This window comes from Hippocampus comes, unplaced genomic scaffold (genome assembly GCF_001891065.2).
Source record: "Hippocampus comes isolate QL1 unplaced genomic scaffold, H_comes_QL1_v1.1 scaffold50, whole genome shotgun sequence".
In the NCBI taxonomy this organism is placed as follows: Eukaryota; Metazoa; Chordata; class Actinopteri; order Syngnathiformes; family Syngnathidae; genus Hippocampus; species Hippocampus comes.
Genome location: NW_017805122.1, coordinates 1,206,653 through 1,207,353, shown reverse-complemented (window position 1 = coordinate 1,207,353; position 701 = coordinate 1,206,653). Strand labels below are relative to the sequence as shown.

Genomic DNA, 701 nt, shown 5'->3' with positions numbered 1-701 from the left:
GTCTTTAAAACGTCGCCGTCGTAAAGGTGGACAAGAAAAATCAAACAAAAACACGGTTGTCAAGCTCGGCTAACGCGTAGCAAGGCAACAACAGTAGAGCGGTCGCGTCGGTTCAACCGCCGTTGACAACCACTCGACACTGGTCGCATCGCGACTATTTTTTTTTCAGGCGAAAAGTCCCCCAATGGCTGCCTTTTCGGTATCCAAATAGCGGTTCTTCAAAATCCTACCTGCAGGTTACGTGTTTGGTCCAACCTCCTGAGATCGCTGGGGCCGCTGTGGACGTTGCAGCTGCTTCCGCCATTGCTGTTTATGTTTTAAGCTGCCGGATGTTCCGGATAGCGCCGCTTCTCGTTCGGAATTCTTCGGCTGTTTTCGGTTAGTGTCGGGAGTTTGCCGAAAGACGAAAGCCTCGCGCCGCGCGTCGGACATTTTGTGTCATTACACCCGACTTGGTGGCTATTTTGCTAACATAAGGACAGATTCTTAAACTCTTACGGGAAGAGCGAACATGGCCACGTTTAACTGTCTTAAACTGTCAGAAATGAAATAAATCTCCCCAAAATAATACTTTTAGACTTTTTCATAGAATCTGACCAAAAGTGGTATTCCTTATGGGGAACAAAAAACCTGAACAATGGACAAGCAAAAATATATTTTACAAACTACGTACTGAAATTGGCGTGTACAATTTATGAAAA

General features: G+C 45.6%; 1 protein-coding gene across 1 annotated transcript in view; it reads right to left on the bottom strand.

Annotated features, from left to right (window-relative positions):
* mkrn1 (makorin, ring finger protein, 1) overlaps positions 1-499 on the bottom strand; it is a 6,431-nt gene extending 5,932 nt beyond the window's left edge. Inside the window, exon 1 of the mRNA XM_019866026.1 lies at positions 231-499. Within this exon, the coding sequence (XP_019721585.1) occupies positions 231-304 (74 nt within the window). The 5' untranslated portion in view covers positions 305-499. The remainder of the gene's footprint in view (positions 1-230) is intronic.
* Between the last annotated feature and the right edge of the window lie 202 nt (positions 500-701).